This window comes from Schistocerca serialis, chromosome 4, assembly GCF_023864345.2.
Source record: "Schistocerca serialis cubense isolate TAMUIC-IGC-003099 chromosome 4, iqSchSeri2.2, whole genome shotgun sequence".
Taxonomy (NCBI): Eukaryota; Metazoa; Arthropoda; class Insecta; order Orthoptera; family Acrididae; genus Schistocerca; species Schistocerca serialis.
This window is the reverse complement of record NC_064641.1, coordinates 419984136-420003431: the sequence shown is the minus strand read 5'-3', so window position 1 is coordinate 420003431 and position 19296 is coordinate 419984136. Positions and strand designations below refer to the sequence as shown.

At 38.0% G+C, this 19296-nt stretch overlaps 1 protein-coding gene across 1 annotated transcript in view; it reads left to right on the top strand.

Moving 5' to 3' along the window:
• LOC126475002 (supervillin) overlaps nucleotides 1-19296 on the top strand; it is a 579202-nt gene that overhangs the window by 524791 nt on the left and 35115 nt on the right. Inside the window, exons 22-25 of the mRNA XM_050102541.1 lie at nucleotides 9176-9326; nucleotides 11182-11433; nucleotides 16812-16984; nucleotides 17812-17935. Of these exons, the coding sequence (XP_049958498.1) occupies nucleotides 9176-9326; nucleotides 11182-11433; nucleotides 16812-16984; nucleotides 17812-17935 (700 nt within the window). The remainder of the gene's footprint in view (nucleotides 1-9175; nucleotides 9327-11181; nucleotides 11434-16811; nucleotides 16985-17811; nucleotides 17936-19296) is intronic.

The following is a 19296-nucleotide window of genomic DNA, read 5'->3' as shown; positions in this document are numbered from 1 at the left end:
AAAAAAACTTATGTTAAACTGATCTGTGATGACTAGTGACAGTGGTCTTAGACAGTGGTGGGATATCAACTTGACTGTCACTCACCATACGGTCTGACAACAAGGAGTAATGGTCTTGGATGCCATTTCATTTCATAGCAGGACCCCTTAGGTTCATCTATAACACCCTTACAGCACACCAGTACATTGATGATATTCTGTGTTATGTTTTATTGTACTTTATGGCAAGCCATCCTGGGCTTACATTTCAGAAAGATAATCCCTGTCCATACATGGCAAGAGTTTCTTCTACTGCTTGTCTTACTGCTTACCAAACCCTACCTTGTCCAACAAGGCCTCTGGATATCTCAGCAATTGAGAATGTTTGGAGCATTATAGGGCAGGGCCCTCCATCCATCTCGGGATTTTGACTATTCAACTCTGCAGCTGAACAGTGTGTGGCACAACATCCATCAGGAGGAATTCAACAACTCCGTCAATGCCAAGCCGAATAATTGCTTGCATAAAGGCTACATATGGACCAACGTGTTATTGACTTGCTCAATTTGTGAAACTCTTTCTCTTGAATAAATCATCCAATTTTTCTGAAATGGTAGTCATTTTTTTCTGTACATGTACATCAAATCTATCAGTTTCTGTCCCATTCAGATGATTCCTTCGTGGTGTGTGCGTGTGTGTGTGTGTGTGTGGGGGGGGGGGGGGGATAGTTTCCTCCTCTTCAGTAACTATAGTACCTACTTTGTGGTTTTCTGCCTTAACTGAACTGGAAACTAAAAGATTCATTCATCAGAAAAATTATTTGCTTTTTTTAGCATCACCAGACATTATTAAAATGAGTAAATTACATTCTTTTTGATGTTCTGTACTTGAAAATGGTTTTCCTTATGAATGCTTTCATTCGCAGCAACTCTAACACATAGTAACACAAATGGAAAGATAGCATAACACTGATGGAAAAAAATGCTAACATTTAGAAACAAATTTCGTAAGTTGTGAGTAATATATAGTCTCAGATCAGAAAAGCAAACTGTGCAAGGAAATGTTTTGCAATGACTGAAAAATAAAACTCAAAAGCCGCAAAGAAAACTAAACAAGTGAATGACTGTGGTACAACTTCAATTCCAACTTCTGGTATCATGAAAGGAGAAGCAGTTGTGATGAGAATCTGAAACAAGGAATAAAAAGTGCCAACAGTAATGTCTCAAATATGTCACTCTTTGCAAGACTGTTATTCTATTTAACCAAAGGGATGAAAAATATCATTTACTCATAATGATTACAATGTAACTGTTGGTGATGCTTTGTCAGTAAAAGCGAAAAATACCTGAGAAATTAACTTTCCAATTTTCAACCAGTTTAAAACAGAGAGGAACCAAAGTAATGAGAAGTTACCCTAAGTGAGTGTGGTACGAAATTTCTGTGCAGTGCCTCACAACTGGGGCATTTTGCTCAAAGTTTGTTTCCCGGTTACTTCATACTGATGACAGCTCTAGGCTGTCACAACATTCATATGAGAATTATTGAAGCATAATTGTTAAAATAGACTGCTATGTTAAATATTACAGAACTTGGAGTCGAGTCTGATTCAGTGGACAACGCTAATTGTAATTTCATTTCCTCTCAGAGACTAATGGAAAGACATAACACAGATTTTAAGATACATCATGCACGCACATCAACTTGTCTCCTGACATAGTTTCTCATCAGATTTTGCTTAACTAAACAAGTTGAAAGTCACATGAATAGGGCAAAACCAAAAGGACAAACAGACAAGGAGACTAGACACCTCACTCTTTACATCACCAAGGGATAATTTGGAAGAGTTGAACACTGGTAAGAAATGAATTTAAATGAAGTGACATTGATGAAATAAATTAAATTTTGGAGATCAAACCTAAATTATTGCTTTCATAAGTATTTCCTTTTTGAAATCGCCCCTATCTAGTTAACAAACACTACTTAAGTGTCACTGAAGATCTATCAGAGTTGTTTCAGACACTTACTTTCATAACTCATGTTGTGGAGTATTGACCTCCCATGGGAAGTGTACCCCACCTGGTACTGTTGTTACCACAGTCCCACTGCAAAGTAGCCTGCAGTCCCAGCAAATGATGAATTATGCCATTATTCGAAAAATTTGTAGTCGAACGCAGATCGACACCTTTTGCCTTGACACTAACGAAATAGATAAGACAAGACTCAACAGTTTCATCTTAACATGGAAGGTGAGAATAAATAAGTCATCAGTTTTATACCACCATCATCTTTGTAGCAGTCAGATTACCTTCACGTAATTCTAAATTCATGCTACCGAACTGGAAACACGCATTGCTTCCAACCTGCACATAAAACACGTTGCACCCTGCAATTTCATCAGAAAATGCAGCTGATGAGGGGAAACCACCATAGGTTGCTCACTTCACACAGTCAAGGGTGAAAATAAAGGGACATTTATTTTGTTTTAGTAATTTCCAAGAAAATTACGAAATTTTGATGCTACTTCATCAGTTTGCATGCACAACATTAAACCTAGTGAGGTGGTAGTGTAGTGACCAAGATTACAGTTTCAAATTTCTGTACTCCATGCTCAGATCCAGTTGTATGCTTTTCTTCTTCTTCCTCCTCCCCTTCCTCTTCCTCCTCCCCTTCCTTCTTCTCCTTTTTTTCTTCCTTTTACTTTTTTACCGCCACTCCCTCTGCGGAAGTATGTGTCACTGAGAAATACAACATCATCGCAAATTTTAGATAATAAACAGTAACTGAAAATGCAAAATGTAAAAATTCATAGCACCTCAAGGAAAATGTGAAGGCACATACGCCACAGTCACATTTTTAGTGTCAATATCATTAGCAAAAGCAACAACGTTAACACTGTTAAGTGCCTCTCAATCCTTTGAAAACTCCATTGCAAACCAGGTGTATCAAGTATTTTCACGAAAGCTGGAGCCTGTAATTGATTATGGACTTTAGCATGAATTTTATTAGTTACATCGCTTCTACTTGAAATTTCCATTTGCAGTGCGATGAGAATAGGGCACTTTTGTAATGGATGTGACTGTACTGCTTCATCTGTCAGTAAAAGTATATATCATAACTTTTAATGAACTTGTTGATCTTCAGATTTCATCAATAACAAGGCCATTGTATAAGGAGGGATAGCTTTTCCCACCCCATGAGTAAGTAATGTACATAAGTGGCCCTATTTTTATGTAAGGTCCCAAAACTGATAATAGATTTCTTTGTTTCATTTGGCTGACAGCTATTCCTGTAACTGTATCACTTCAAAACAATAACATTCTCTTACTAGAGATTTGATACGTTCTGTTTGATCCATACTAATAGCAAATTTGGGATGTATTTGGCGACATATTGTTGCCAAATTCTGTTTCCCCTTGAAAAAATCGCACCCGATGTTTACGGCTTTGTATTCATGACTTTCCAACAGCAGTGAGACTGTAGCAGCCATTGCCTATGCCACAATAATCATGTAGAAACCACCATGTCCATTGTTTCTAGCATCTGTAAAATGATCGAACACCCACAAATCGATAATTTTACATTTATGTCGAGTTGGTTCTCTACTTGCCACCTGGGTCCTCCATCACGATAGCTGTTTCATACTTGGGAGCGTACACTGCCCAGTTTCTGGAAAACTGTCACCAACAGTTTTTGTTTTTTCTTCAAGAAGTCAGTGGCAAATTTGGTCTCCGAGTCCAACAAGAGATAAACCAGTTAATGGTATGGCATCATAATATGTTTACAGTAGACACAAAATCTGAAAAGCTGTTTGACTATATCTTTGGCATAAATCAAAACAGCTAATTAAGACTTCAGTCTGTGTGTTAATGTAACCAAGGTATTACTTGAAGTTTGCACATGATATAGTGTGGTTCTGAAGTGAATGGGTGCTATCTTCATCCTAAATTTACACTGTATGTGGACCTTCCACTTATTGTACAGTATTTGGTATAGTACATGCTAACAGTGAAGTGAGGCTTTGCATGTGGACTGACAAAATTACTTGTCACATGCCTTGCAACATGGTACATAATGTTACTGTACATGTAAGTAATAGGCGATATCTTAAGCCAAAATCAAGACTTTGATATTTATTATGTTTTTAAGATCTTTAGACTGTTACACAAGTTACATATTTCACTCTTCTGTTGTTGATAATATTGCCTTAGTCTAAATTAGCTAATAGCTCAGCAAATAAGGTAAATTCACAGCCTACAGTGGACAGTGTTTTATTTTTTAGCAACTATATATTCTACAGTCTTGAGATGACTGCAAATTAATGTTGAACTTGAGCAGTTCAGCTCATTATTCATCAGGAGTTATCTGAAGATGACAATAAATCATATTGCCAAAAATTCATACAGTACCCATATCTTGGCCCAACAGACCATTCAAAAAGAATTTGAATTAGAAATTCAGCATAATTGTGAGTGAGAGTATGGTGAATATTGAAAGTTTCCCCATTTTCTGCATAATATTGTGGGATAAATTCTAGTATCCAATTCCATCCGTCGGCTTTGACCATTGACATCATACATAAGACAGAGATGCTACATTAAGGTGATATCTGAAGGTATCAAGACTTACTTGAAAACAAAGAAATGTAGCACAGAAAATAATGATGATGATGATGTGTTATATACATATGTACAATAAAATACAATTACAGTTCACATGATTAATTACATAGCCATTAACAGGCTCAGTGATCAACTGGAGACACTGCTCACCATAACTAGCCGATGTTTGGTGAATCCGCCATACAGGTTATGGGCATTTGGGGTTGCTAGTACTGCTTGTGCTTGCAATTTTTGAGTGATTCTTTCATTGCATTATAAACTAAAACTATACACCACTGTATAATATCAGTAAACAGTAATTTCATTTCTTCTTTTAGGTAGAACTATTAGACATCTTGCACCAACCTAACATAGTCACTGTGACGTATAGCACCACAATTTGGTTTTGTGGAGCAGTCTCTCCAGTTTAGTAATGAGCTCACTATCCAAAGATTATATCCCAAACAAATTGAAGTAACTAAAAAGAAGGTAGCAACAGAAAAAAGGGAATAAACATGCGTGAAATAAATATCATCACAGTTTATGCAAGTAAGTGAAAGAACCACAGGTGACTTTTAAAGACCACTACAATATCACCAATAGTAAACTCGTAATATTGTGGAATAGTGGTAATTCTTAATAATAAATACTGAATCTAAGGGGACTACTGTACGAAAGAGGGGGTTCTGGGTGGGAACAAACTCAAATCTAACACAACAATGCCAAATGAAATAAATAGTAACAAACAGGAAACTTAGAAAAAACATAAACAGGAAACAAGGAGAGAGCAAAACAGAAAATTCATGAATAAATAACAAATTTTGGAATCGGTAACTAGGATTGAGCTATATTAGGTCAGTTGTTGTTACCATTTCCAAGGTTCAGTATTTTTAGCAGTAGGCGTGTGCAATGTTTTCTTGCAAGTTTCCTATATTTATTGTTACTTTATGTACTATTTTTGTTGCTTTCTTTGAGGATTTTCATATGTGGTATCACACTACATCTACATCTAGACCTAAGCCACTGTACAGTGTATGGTGGAGGGTGCCCTGTACCACTGCTAGTCATTCCCTTTCCCATTCCACTGACAAATAGACCAAGGGAAAAATGACTGTCTGTATGCCTCTGTATGAGCCTTATTTTCTCATTTCTTATCTTCATGGTCCTTGCGCAAAATGCATCTTGGTGGTGCTAAAATAATTCTGCAGTCAGCTTCAAATGCTGGTTCTCTAAATTTTTACAATGGTTTTACTCAAAAAGAAGCTGCCTTCCCATTTGAGTTCCTGAAGCTTATCCATAATAGTTGCTTGTTGTTTGAACCTACTGTAAACAAATATAGCAGCCCACACCTCAATTGTTTCAATGTCTTCCTTTAATATGATCTTGTGTGGATCCCAAACACTTGATCTGTATTCAACAATAGTTAATACTAGCACCTATACGTGATCTCGTTTACAGATGAACCACAGTTCCCCAAAATTCTCCCAATAAACTGAAGTCAACCACTCATTTTCCATACCACAATATTCACAAGCATGATTCATTTCATATCGCTTTACAACATTACACACAGATATTTAAATGAAATGACTGTGCCAAACAGGACACTACTAATGCTTTATTTGAACATTGTGGATTTGTTTTTCCTTTTTCCTTTCACCTATATTAACTTAATTTTTTCTAAATGTAGAGCTACTCGCCATTAATCACACCAACTGTAAATTATGTATACGTCATATCCTCCTACAGTCAGGGAGAGACTACATCTTCCCTTACACCACAGTGTCATCAGCAAACAGCTGCAGATTGCTGCCTACCCGGTTCGCCAAATCATTTATGTGCGTAGAGAATAGTAGTAGTTGTATCATACTTCTCTGGGGTGCTTCAGATGATTCCCTTGTCTCAGATGAACACTCATCAATGACAAGGATAGTGTACTGGGTTTTGTTTCTTAAGAGGTATTTGAGCCACTCGAATGTCTGGAAACCTGTCCTGTAAGCTTGTTCCTTTATTAACAGTCTGCAGTGGGGTCTGCTTCAAATGATTTTCAGATATCTAGAAATATGGAATGTGCATCTAGTCCTTCATCCATAATTTTCAGTATGTCATGTGAGATAAGGGCAAGCTGAGTTTTGCATGTGCGATGCATTCTAAAACCATACTGATTCATGGACAGTAGCTTTTTGGTCTCAAGGAAATTTATTAGTATTCAAACTGAAATTATATTCAAGAATTCTGCAGCAAACCAATGTTGAGGATATTCATCTGTAACTTTGCAGATCCATTCTGTTACTCTTCTTACATACAGGATCCATCTGTGCTTTCTCCCAGTCACTCGGGATTTTGTATTTTGTGCAGACTGATAGGTATGGAACAAATTCAAGTTCAGTAAAGGCTCAGTGCTGTAGAGTACTATTTGTAAAACTGAATTGGGATGTCATCTGGAACTGACAACTTCCTTGTTTTCAACTCTTTCAGTTATGTCTCTAGCCCATGGATGCTTTGTGCTATGTCATCCATATGGGACTCTGTGCTATGGTCGAACGATGATACGTTTGAACGATTCTCCTGTGTGAACCGTTTATTAAGCACAAAATTTAAAACTTCAGTTTTCCTTCTGCATCAGACTGGTCAACAAGTGACTGGAAGGAAGTGTTCGACCTGCCTATTGATTTTACATAGGGCCAGAATTTTCTTGGGTTCTTGGCCAGGTCTATTGCTGAGCTATGACAGTGGTAGCTGTAGTACACTTTGCACATAAATCTTTTTACAGGTGCGCAAATCTCTACTAACCTTTTACTGTTGTCATTGCACATTCTCTTTTGAACCAAGAGTGTGACAGCCTTTGCTTTCTCAGCATTTTCTGAATTTAATTGTTAAATCATGGTGGGTCTTTTCCATCTTGAACCCATTTACTAAGCACATACTTCTCCATATTATGATTTACAGTCTGTTCCAGCTTTGCTCATAATTCATCTGTGTCCATCATACTGGAACTAAATGGTGTCAGTTCATTGTCTAAATGAAATCCTGACAAGTGCTCATCTCTAATTGTTGATTCCACTATGTTGTTATATGTCACTTTAACTAGGTTGGATTACTGATCAGTTAAAGGTTTAATGTATGGTATCACTCTCTGTACTACTGCAGAAAGGTAATAAATAACAAACCTTGGAATTCACAATTAGAATTGACCTATATATGTCAATTGTAGTCACTGATTCATAGGTTTGTTATTGTTCAGTTTAGTATAGAGAACACCACCAAGATATAGAAATGCTGACAGAAAAAACTGCAGACAAATATTGCAACTATAATATATCTTAGAATCAGCAAGTAGAATCCACATATATATCTCAAATCTACATGTTGATCACAAGATTCTTTATTTTTCACGATAGTTCAGGCAGTAGGTCCACAAATGAGAATCCTAAGAAAAAATTGGTGCACACAGCACCTACAAAAATGTGAGAAGCAACAAACCTTGCAATCAGTAACTAGAATTGACTTATATAGATCAGTTCTAATGGTTGATTCTGAGGCTTGTTGTTTTTTGCATTTTTCAGTAGGTCTGGGTAAGTTCTTTCTTTTTGGATTTTAAAGTTTGGTATCACTATTTGTAGTTAAGCTATGTAGGTAAATTCTAACTGTCAGTTCCACGTTCAGTGTCCCCTGCCCCTCCCCTCACATTTGATTTTTTTATTGGGTGTTAATCAGTATGTCATTAAGGATTTAAATTTTTCATATTGCTCTCTGTGCTACTGCAAAAACATGATTAATAAGAAATGCTGGAATTGACAACTACACTTGACCTACATAGCCTGAGTACAGAGGCCAGAATAATGATGCTGATGATGATGATGATGATGATGATGATAAAAAAATACACACTTAAAGAAAAACATGAACTGTGGAATGGAGAACTAGAATTGATCTATACAGCTGTCCTCTTAGGTTCTTGCTTAACCTCACACACTGTAATCGTGTCACATTGGGAAAAAATAGCCAAATATTTGTGAGAACCACATTTATTAAAAATGATAGCTGATCATTTCACTTGCATCAATGTAGTTTGTGCTCTCAGGTTCATGGCTAACATACACTCCAGCAACTGTGCCACATTTGGAAATAAATGGCCAAATATTTATGAGAACCAAGATGATAAATACTATTGCTACTTGATTCACTCACAGTAATTTAAGCTGTGCTCTTAGGTTCCTGCCTTACCACAACTTTGAAAATCGCACCATATTTGGAATAAACAGCGTAGTTTACATCAGTTACTAAGACAAATGCAGGAATATTTGATAACAGGCCACTTACATCCATAGCATTTTAAACTCGTGCCGTCAAACAGGACACTATAATTGACCCATATTGTGTATATAGCTTAAAAAACTGGGGATAGTAATATTTTAACAAAATATTTGAGAGAAAATACCACAGTCAGTCATTCATGGCTTAAAAAGCTGCTGCAAGTTTAAAAGTAATTGCTATTGTAACTTTCTTTAAATGATTCCTCTGTTGGTTTCTTTAATTTGTGGCAGATGTATGCACACAGAGTTGCTATAGTTATGAACACAATTTACATTTTGTAGATGCGCCGACACTATGAAATTACAACACTTGGAGTGACAGTGTGGCATATACAAGAGTATGAGCACTCAGAGTTGCCCCGGTCATCACTTGGTCAATTTCACATGGGTGACAGTTATGTCATTAGATGGCAGTATTCCATTACAGTAACAGGTATGTATCAGATAATGAAGCAATTGTGCTGAAACTATTTATGTTCTTTACCTTTGATACTGTGTTCATTGTCCCATTTTTGCCAATACATTCTTTATTTTTATTCCTCCTTCTTCTTTCCAGAACAGAATTAAATTGTACTTCATGACATGTGAATTATATTGATATTAACATAAAAAAATACCTAAGGCTTCCTCTGTTACTGCTCCCCCACCTACTCCCTATCATCACGCCTTATTTGTTGTATCTTTCTTTTATATCTACAACCATACTCTCCAATCTAGTGTGAAATGCAGGACAGAGGGTACTTCCCATTGTACCACACATTAAGTTTGCCTTACGTTCCATTCACTTGTGGTAGATGCAGGTAGCTGTACCATTACACTGTAAAATATAGTTTGAAAATTGAGCCATTGATGGATACATGGTGGTCTATTGAAATGCAAAGTGTAATGAGATTGTTCCATGTAATGAAAATATATTCAGCTGCAATTTATCACTAACTTGTAAAAGCTTATGGGGTGAATGTAATACCATGAAAACAAGTATGGTTTTTGTGCCAGAAATTTGATAAAGGCAGAACAGATGTGTAAAATGAGCAAAGATCAGGACTGACAAGCACATCCACCTCAGCTGGCAAGAGACTGATTAAAGCCAGATTGTTGCATTTGTAAGAGGCAGATTTCACATGAACTCAAAATCTCCTTTTGATGAGTAGTGCGTATAATACAGAACACAGCGGAGTAGCAGAAAACATGTTCTCACTGGGCTTTGTGACAGCTCTCAGACAAGAATAAAGTGAAGGGACTGTGTTTTCTGTCCAGCACATAATTTGATATCAGGTAGAGGGTGCTTCATTTTCTGCACTGTATTGTCACAAGGAATGAAAATGTGTGTGCGTCAACATTTTGGAGATCTAATAAGTTCAAACCCAGAGAAATTGCAAAGAAATTTGTGGCCAGTCTTTAGGGACACACACATGGTACAGCTGGTTGATTTCCTCAGCAAAGGAGAGACAGTAGGTGTTGCCAATTATTGTGATGTACTGGAATGGCTGCAGAAGACAGCTCAGAAACAATGACTGGGATGCTTTCGAAAGGTGTCAAGTTGTTGGCTGACAATACCCAACCACATATGGCCTGCATTACCTGTGATTTGGTCTAACGTTTCCTATGAACTATATCTTCTCATTCACATTTCATTCAGTCCATATCTGGGATGCTTTCGAAAGGTGTCAAGTTGTTGGCTGACAATACCCAACCACATATGGCCTGCATTACCTGTGATTTGGTCTAACGTTTCCTATGAACTATATCTTCTCGTTCACATTTCATTCAGTCCATATCTTGCACCAAGTGATCTGTATCTCTTCAGAATGTTAAGGAACCACCTGGCCAGTTGCCACCTTAGAACCAATTATGACTTTCAGGAGGCTGTTGTTAAAAGACACCTAGTGCTGGACTTTTAATATTGGTTTCAATACACTGTTTAACTATGGAACAAATATTGGACAACTGTGCTGACCTTGTGCCTACGAAATATGTGTACTTACCTTAGTAGCCTATTGTGTCTGTCTGATTTTTTGTGGATAAGCTCTTTCTCACAGAGGACATGTTACTTACTTTTTGAAGCACCCTTGTATTTACCATTTGTTGAGGCAATAATTAAACAGTAAAGTTTAAAATGGCAGTAATCTGGTTTGTAATTGATTCCAAGGAGTAAATATCAATGTTGTTTCTATTTTGTATATGTTTTCTGCGAGATACCATTTTACTAATGGTAATTATGTTCACAATTGAATATATCTGTTCTTAAGCATAAGCTCAAACCAGTATCCTTATGTGTTATTTCATAGGAAGAGAGCTCAGTGGCCAGCCCTCTCGTCACTCAGTTGCTGGCAGAGATAGGTGTGCTTATTTCTGTTGGCAAGGACAAGATGCATCACTGAATGAACAGGGTGCTGCTGCTCTTCTAACTGTGGAGCTAGATCATGAACGTGGTCCACAAGTTCGTGTGGTACAAGGCTATGAACCACCTGCATTCCTGGCACTTTTCCAAGGCAGCATGGTCACTCACATTGGAAGAAGAGGAGATATGGATTTTCAAGGTATTAAAACCTGAGCAGGTTTGCTGTAACTGATGTTTAATACTGTTTTAAAAAATGACTGTGTGCTATAATATAGCAAGTAGTCATATGTCTATTTCCTTTTTAACTTGTGTGCTGTTCTGTTGTGTGTTACTTTTGTAAGCAGCTCTCAACTATGGCATGGCAAATTCTTCATTATTTGGATCTGGGGAGGCAGTTTATCTTTGAAGCAAACTTAATTTTGAGTCTTTCCTTTTAGGCACAGTTAATTATTAATTTTTCTCCCATTGTATATTTATTGTAACAGGAAATAAGTAGAATGTTTTTATTGGATTAAATTGAATCAGTAACTTTCCTTTCTGTACATATGTATTATTATAGATACTAAGAGATATTTACCATTATAGAAAGTACTGTATATCTCCGAATCCAAGACGAGGTTTTTTCCTGAAATTTTATCCCCAGAAGTAGGGGATCATCTTTCTTTCACTGCATATGATGTGTAAGGTTTCTTTCCTTTCTTTACCAAATAGAATCTCAAGCTTCCATGAAGCTGTAACTCACTCTCAACTGTGCCTACCACTTTAACCTAGAACATATGCATGCCCTCTGAGGGTGGTTGTACAATAGCAAGAAGTGTTTGTTGCCTCAATTTTTTCCATATTAACAGAATCTTACGTTGGTTCTTGGTAGAACAACATTATAATAAATGAAAAGCACCAGTTTGCTTTTGTTGTACAATATTACTTTTATTGTTAATCAGTTTTCGCTTACAAGGCCATCTTCAGACATTTACTGAGTATTATCACCAAAGAAGTTAAATGTTAGCAGACAACATTGGAAGAGAAGTAACACATCTAGACTGAAGTAGAAACATACAGTAAGTATGTAGCTCAGTCTGTAGAGCACTTGCCCGCAAAAGGCAAAGGTCCCGAGTTCGAGTCTCGGTCTGGCACACAGTTTTAATCTGCCAGGAAGTTTCAGTAAGTAACATTTTTGCAATGAAATAGTAAAAACTGAACAGTACATAAATAACAATGTAGTTGACAGGAAAACCTTTAGCACAAAATAGGAATAGCATGCCTGCATAACAGTTTCTGTTAATAAATAAAACTAATAAAATAAGATAAAATTAGTACTAGACAAGGTTGCGAGTATAGGGTTTCCTACTATGTCAGGAACATGACAGCCCAGTGTGTTTTTAATAGCAAAGACAAGATCCAGTTATTAGCCAACAGTGGGGTATACAAAATCACCTGTTCTGATTGTGCCAAATTTACATTGGTCAGTCAGGCAGAGACATATCAACTAGGCTGGCTGGACATAAACGCAGCTGGAGGTTGCAGAATTCAGACTCTGCACTTGCTGAGCGTGTACTGAGTGAGGGTCACAACTACCAGCCAGTGTCCCATGTACTTCACTTAGCAAACAAAGGCCGTAAACTCAACCTGCTGGAAGCCCTGGAAATTAACAAACATCTTGCTCACAGTCCAGATCTCATCCTAAATGACCAGACACAACTCAACACTTCCCCACTCCTAAACTTCATATAATCATCTTTGTTGTTCATTACTTCCCACACTCTCTCCGCCTACGTATTCCCATTTTCGTGTATTCATTAAGTTGTTTTATTTGTTGCAGTTGTCTTTGTATTCCACATAGGCTGTAGTTTCAATAGTTAAGGGTTTCCTTTTAACTTGTACTTGTATTACTGTCCATGTTTAACTCCCCTTGTAGTTGTCTCATCAAATACTGTTCATATTTTACTTTGCTCATTTATTTAATGAAAACTGGTACACAGCCACTGCTTTGATTATAATGTTAATGTTAAAATGCAGTACCACCACACTCTCAAACTGTAGGTTTCCTCAAACACCTCCATTTTCCTGCATTTATTAATTTCTGTTTAACTTATTGATATTGCTTAAGTTCCTTATGTATTCTGTATTTACATTGACAACTGTCTCTTCTTTTTTAATTGGTTGTGTATCACTCTCCATGTTTCATATCTCTTGATGCAGCCTTGTCTAGTACTAATTTTATCTTATTTTATTAGTTTTGTTTATTAATAGAAACTGTTATGTAGGCATGCTATTCCTATTTTGTGCTATAGGTTTTCCTGTCAACTCTATTGTTATTTATGTACTGTTCAGTTTTTACTATTTCATTGCAAAGATGTTACTTACTGTATGTTTCTACTTCAGTCTAGATGTGTTACTTCTCTTCCAATGTTGTCTGCTAACATTTAACTTCTTTGGTGATAATACTCAGTAAATGTCTGAAGATGGCCTTGTAAGCCGAAAACCGGTTAGCAATAAAAGTAATATTGTAGAACAAAAGCAAACTGGTGCTTTTCAATTTTTTTTATCAGTTGCCATTTGAATTCAGAGATCCCACTTCTAAGTTGTGTAGAAAGTGAGTAATGGATGTAGTGTGGACCAACATGGTTCCACATTAGTTTTTTTTACAGGATGCAGGTCTTATTGTGATGCAAATTTCAAAATAATGATTATTTGACATGCAGAAGCAACAAACAATTCTGCAGCTTCCAAGAGATGTGGAGCTGCAGAAGCCAGTGTTTTGGGGTGATGAAAGGACAAAGGATATCAAAAAAATACAAAGTCAACTAAGAAAACATCCAGTGGCCTGCAGAGTGGATGTTTCAAAAATATTGAAATGGAAGTAGTTGGATTTGTACATGAGGAATGTAAAGAATAAATAGCAGTTTCCCACGATGTCATATGAAATAAAGCATGTGAATCAGCATGGGAACATGGTGTCCAATTTAAAGCAAGCTCTGGATGGCGTACAAGGACGATGTGATGAAATGGACTTAATGCTGTGACATTCCTTGCTCAGTGTTTTCCAGCATTGTCTATGGAGAAATTGGTAGAGTATCAGTGACACATTGTAAAACTGAGACAGGAACATACTTCCATCTTAGGGAAAATCAGAAACTCTGACAAGACTCCTGTTTACTTCGACACTCCATCCAGCACAACAGTTGAAGAGAAAGGTGTGAAAAGTGTATTTATTCACACTGCAGGCAATGAGAAATTTCAAATCATTACAATGTTGTGTGTACCTGCTGATGGAACAGAATGTGACCCTAGATCTTCCTCAGTCATAAAACTATGCCAAAGCTGCCACCGGGTGTTATATTTCGTTGCAACAGAAAAAGATGAATAACCTATGACTTTATTATAGTTTGGCTCCGCACAATCTGAAGCAGGAAGCCAGGTGCTCTTGTAAAGAATCATGGGAGGTCGATCCTTGATGCTTTCAAGGGGCATCTGACACCAGAAGTGAATGCAGAAATCTTGAAATTAAACACAGATTTTGTTGTCATTCCAGGAGATGTGTCTTTGCAACAACTAGTGTTAGATGTGGTGGTGAACAAGTCATTTAAAGCCCATGCAGCAGCTGTACAGCAATTGGTTACTTTAAGGTGGACAAGGTTACTTTAAGGTGGACAAACCCTAACCTTTACAAGGAAACTGATGAAGACTTCAGTATGTCTAATTGCAGAATGGATCCAGACTGCTTGGACACAGACATCCGGAGCATCAGTTGTGAACAGCTTTAAGAAGTGCTGTGTAAAAAATGAATTAGATAAGAAAGAATATGATCTACTATGAGAAGCAATGCAAGATAACCATGACAGTGGCAGTGACACTGCAGATTCTGTTGACCATTCCAGTGAGGAGGACTATGTGTATCTGTATCTGACCAAGGGAGGTCTTTATCTGATTTTATTTTCTGTTTACTGGTACTTTTAATGTCTCCTTCATTTACTAATTATAAGGTAACTATTTGCAAGTTTTCAAAATAAACCTGATATGTGTATACATGGTTTTCTATAATCCCTGTTAAACCTTTTTTTTTGTTGGGGGGGGGGGGGGGCTGTGTGTTGTCAACTTGTATTTGTACCTGTCTTGAATTTGGAGATATACAGTAAGTGGTACAATTTACATTTAACCCCCCCCCCCCCCCCCCCCCCCCCTCTGAATGGGATTTTTCACAGTGATGCAGTGCTCTGCTTCATGCTCACTTACAGATTTCATAGGGTGTAAATGACTATAAAACTTCCTAGCAGAATAAAACTGTGTGCCGGACTGACAAGGGGAGGCCGCCAATTGTGAAATTCAGATTCGATTCATACGGCGCATAATAAAAGCTCATGGCCAGAGGTGTAATGTGGCAAAGCACCAAGATGCACTTCTCCGCCGTTGTCGAGAAAATCGACAGTTAAAATAAATCGTTGCGGTGAAATGCCCTCTACGGTTAATAATTTTATACAGCGTCGTGGCGTAGCGGTAAGCGCTCGGGTTTGTAATCGGAAGGTCGCTGGATCGAATCTCACGCCTTGCAACTTTTTTTTTTATTATTAGTCTTTTGTAATTCAAATATTAGCAGGCAACTACGCTTTTATGTGGCGGCTCGTTTCGGCCCATTCAACATCTGTCCTTAAAGTGTAACGAGCGAGTAACGGAGCTTATATTTCATACCTGCCACAGCAAATTTGTGTTCATGGGGTCTCTATTCTAATTCGAACGTTTGACTTACACTATACGTATTTGTTTCGGAATATCGTTTCTATGTCTTCCGTTAACTATACGTGGTAAACATTATGAAGACAATTAATAACATTTGTGAAATACAACTTTGTTTGTGGAAAACATAATGATGTTCGAAGTCGCCAGTTTTTCCACGACAAACGACTGTTAACAACTTATTATATGCATAATTGTTGCAACTGATTGCCGGGAATTTTTTATATATATAATGTGTGTGTGTGTGTGTGTGTGTGTGTGTGTGTGTGTGTGTGTGTGTGTGTGGACACATTGGAATAACAACAAAAAAAAAAAATTGCATGGGGCGAGATTCGATCCGGCGACCTTCGGATTACGAACCCGAGCGCTTACCGCTGCGCCACGACGCTGTCGATAATTATTAATCGTTGAGAGTATTTTACAGGAACGGTTTATTTTAACTGTCGATTTTCTCGACAACGGCTGAGAAGTGCATCTTGGTGCTTTGCCACATTACACCTCTGGCCATGAGCTTTTATCATGCTCAGTATGAATTGAATCTGAATTTCACAATTGGCGGCCTCCCCTTGTGAGACTCAAACTTGGAACCTTTGCCTTTCGCAGGCAAGTAGAGCACTAGCCCACAAAAGGTAAAGGTCCCGAGTTCGAGTCTTGGTCCGGCACACAGTTTTAATCTGCCAGGAAGTTTCATATCAGCGCATACTCAACTGCAGAGTGAAAATCTCATTCTAAATGAAAATATATTTGGCAGTACCTAATTATTTGAAAATAAAATTGCTTGCTACTTTCAGTTACAGTGTGTGACTGGCACAATTATGGTACTTACATTTGTGCTTACCTCTTTAGGCCCTTGGCGCCTATTTGTATGTCGAGGGGAACTTGCACAGGAGGCAGTGCTAGTGGAAGTGACTTGCAGTATTCGTCAGTTGAGAAATCGTGGCTGCTTTGTTTTGCTGAACACCTCTACTGGTGCCATACATGTTTGGTATGGCAAGAAATCTCCAACTCATGCTAGAAAGGTATGTGTGTCTCTCTTTACACTGCTGACAAACATACAGAATTAAATTCATGTAGATAAATTTACTCTGCTGTTTTAAGCAGCGGCAGTGCCAAAACAGTGAGCAGCAATTACTATTTTTTACTAAATGATCATTCAGTGTCAACAGCTTCTTATTAATGTATCTGTCAAAACTGTCAGTTTCTTGATTGCCTCCTCTCTCTCCCAAGAATGAAACAGCAGTATGTAAATTTCATTTCAGTTTCATCTGTTGATCAGATTACTCTGTTTCTCATTGTATGTTGCTCTTGTGTAATGAATTTAAGTAAACCTCCTGTGTTAGCAGACAGATCTTTAGTCTAGTACTGCAGTCAGTCACAGATGTGATGGACTGGTGATGTAGTATGCTAAGTGTACAGCTATTTGTTTTCATGTCCCGAAATAATGTGTTAGTTTGTCTCTGCCATTCAAAAGTGACAATATTAACAATAAAAAAAAGTTCCAAGCTTATTACACTTGAATTTTATTATCTTTATAACAGCTGCTGCTGTTTTAAGTATTTTGTGATGATATTACAGGGAAGTACAAAAAGTGTATTTCAGCGAGTGCAGTTTATTCCAAATCCACATGTTTTGTGAGTGTCTGCTTTGTTAGAAATATGAGTTCCTGCTGTACCTGTCTTTCTTCCACTCACTTAGTGGTCTTGTTGATTTGTTGCTGTGTTTCCTTCCTTTTATTATCTTCCAAACTGTTTCCTTCCTTTATTTTTCTTGTTGAACCCAAAGAACCAATTCATTTTTAGTCTTTTTGTAAATTACTGTACTAGCTACATCTTTGTCTGCTTTGTAGGTAGCAAAATCAGCAGCTGAAAGGATTCAGGACAGAAGACCACCAGAAATTGGTTTCAAAGCCAGTGCAAACTTAGTTATTTATGAACAACAAGAGGGTGCTGAGAACAAAGAATTCTTCAAAGGTGTGTGTCTCACAGTACTGCTTGCTATTGAAGATTTTCAAAAGTATGGTAGGTGTTATACCTACTGAAATAACTAGCTTGTGGCAAATATGACTTTCTTTGCAAAGCAGAAACAGAAGAAAGAGAGTAACATGCTGTAAGAACACACAGTTCACTTTACCAGAACAGACAAACATGTACAAGTCCAGTGCCAGTGACCTCATATTGTCTGGTTTAGTTGTCAACGTGAAAATATTTTAATAGCAGCACGTTAATTGTTAATAGAATTTACATTGGTACTGTTAATTTTGTCAGTCACTGTTTTCATGAAACTAAAATATCATCGTTTGAAAATATAAGAGTCACCTTTCCAGCTTTTTACGAAAAATTATGGAAGAAAAGCATCTTTCGTAAAATTCCTTGTAGTACATAATTCATAATTTTTCAGAAAACATTTTTCCTCTTCTGAAGTTTTTATCTCAAAAATGTAATTTTTTAAGAATTTGGCCACATCTTGTGGTGATGAAAATCACTGTTCATAAATCCCCCCTGCGGGTCCGGGGATTAGAATAGGCCCGCGGTATTCCTGCCTGTCGTAAGAGGCGACTAAAAGGAGTCCATCCCCCTCACGGGGGTAGTTAGCGCCTGCGTCCGGAGACGGACGGTTCCACGACCTATCATCGTGGTCCTTTTGGTTTTTTCACTTCTCGTTTCTTCCTTCCTTTTGTTGGTTCCTTTCTTTGCTCTTCTCCACCTCACTGTCTTCCTTACTCTTTCCCTTGCCTTCTCCTTGCCTTCTCATTGCCTTTTTCTCCTTGCCTTCTCATTGCCTTTTTCTCCTTGCCTTCTCATTGCCTTTTTCTCCTTGCCTTCTCATTGCCTTTTTCTCCTTGCCTTCTCATTGCCTTCTTCTCCTTGCATTCTCATTGCCTTCTTCCCCTTGCTTTCTCATTGCCTTCTTCTAAACCTTGCCTTCTCTGGTCTCCGCCTCGGCGTTTGAGACAGTCTGTCCTCTTTCTACCTCTCTCTCTTCTTTTTCCTCTTCTTCCTTCCTCCCTGTGCGTGCTTGAAGGCCGACCCATGCGTTCGCACGCGTAGCCGGTGACGGGGTAACGCGTAAGTCCCCGCCCTGGGTAGACATGTAAGGCACGCGCGTACCCCCTGGTAAAGGCCAGGCCCGGGGAGGGGTGATTGCCTGAGCTGATACCTTCTGACCATGCCGATTGGTCCCTCCGTCTGTTTCTCGGGAGGTGTGACCTGAGGTGTAAACATTCACCTAAGGCGGGAGTGCCCTCTGAGAGGGTCCCCACAAGGAAGGAGCGCGCCATCGGAGACGCTGGCAATCATGGGGGATTCCTCCGCAATGGATTCTACTCCATCTC